Here is a 224-nt window from a genome sequence, read left to right on the forward strand (position 1 = left end):
TTGCTGTTGCTTGCTTATAGCCTTGCTACTACCTGTATGTCTGCTGCTTTTGCTGATGCCTTTGCTGCTGCTGCTGCTGCTGCTGTTGCTGCTGCTTCTGCTGCTGTTGCTGCTGCTGCTGCTGCTGCTACACCTTTTGCTGCTGCTGCTGCTCCTAAAGCATCGCAATTCCTGCTGCTGCTCCTTCTCTTGTTGATCCTTCTGCTGTTGCTGCTGCTGCTGCT

The 224-nt window shown here is 53.1% G+C and overlaps 1 protein-coding gene across 1 annotated transcript in view; it reads left to right on the forward strand.

The window, feature by feature from the left end:
* Positions 1 to 224, forward strand: part of EMH_0062200 (uncharacterized protein) — a gene marked incomplete at both ends in the record, with an annotated part of 5,470 nt that overhangs the window by 3,819 nt on the left and 1,427 nt on the right. The window contains one exon of the mRNA XM_013498004.1: positions 1 to 34. Within this exon, the coding sequence (XP_013353458.1) occupies positions 1 to 34 (34 nt within the window). The remainder of the gene's footprint in view (positions 35 to 224) is intronic.

This window comes from Eimeria mitis, genomic scaffold (assembly GCF_000499745.2).
Source record: "Eimeria mitis Houghton genomic scaffold, Emh_scaff3096, whole genome shotgun sequence".
NCBI classification, from domain to species: Eukaryota; Apicomplexa; class Conoidasida; order Eucoccidiorida; family Eimeriidae; genus Eimeria; species Eimeria mitis.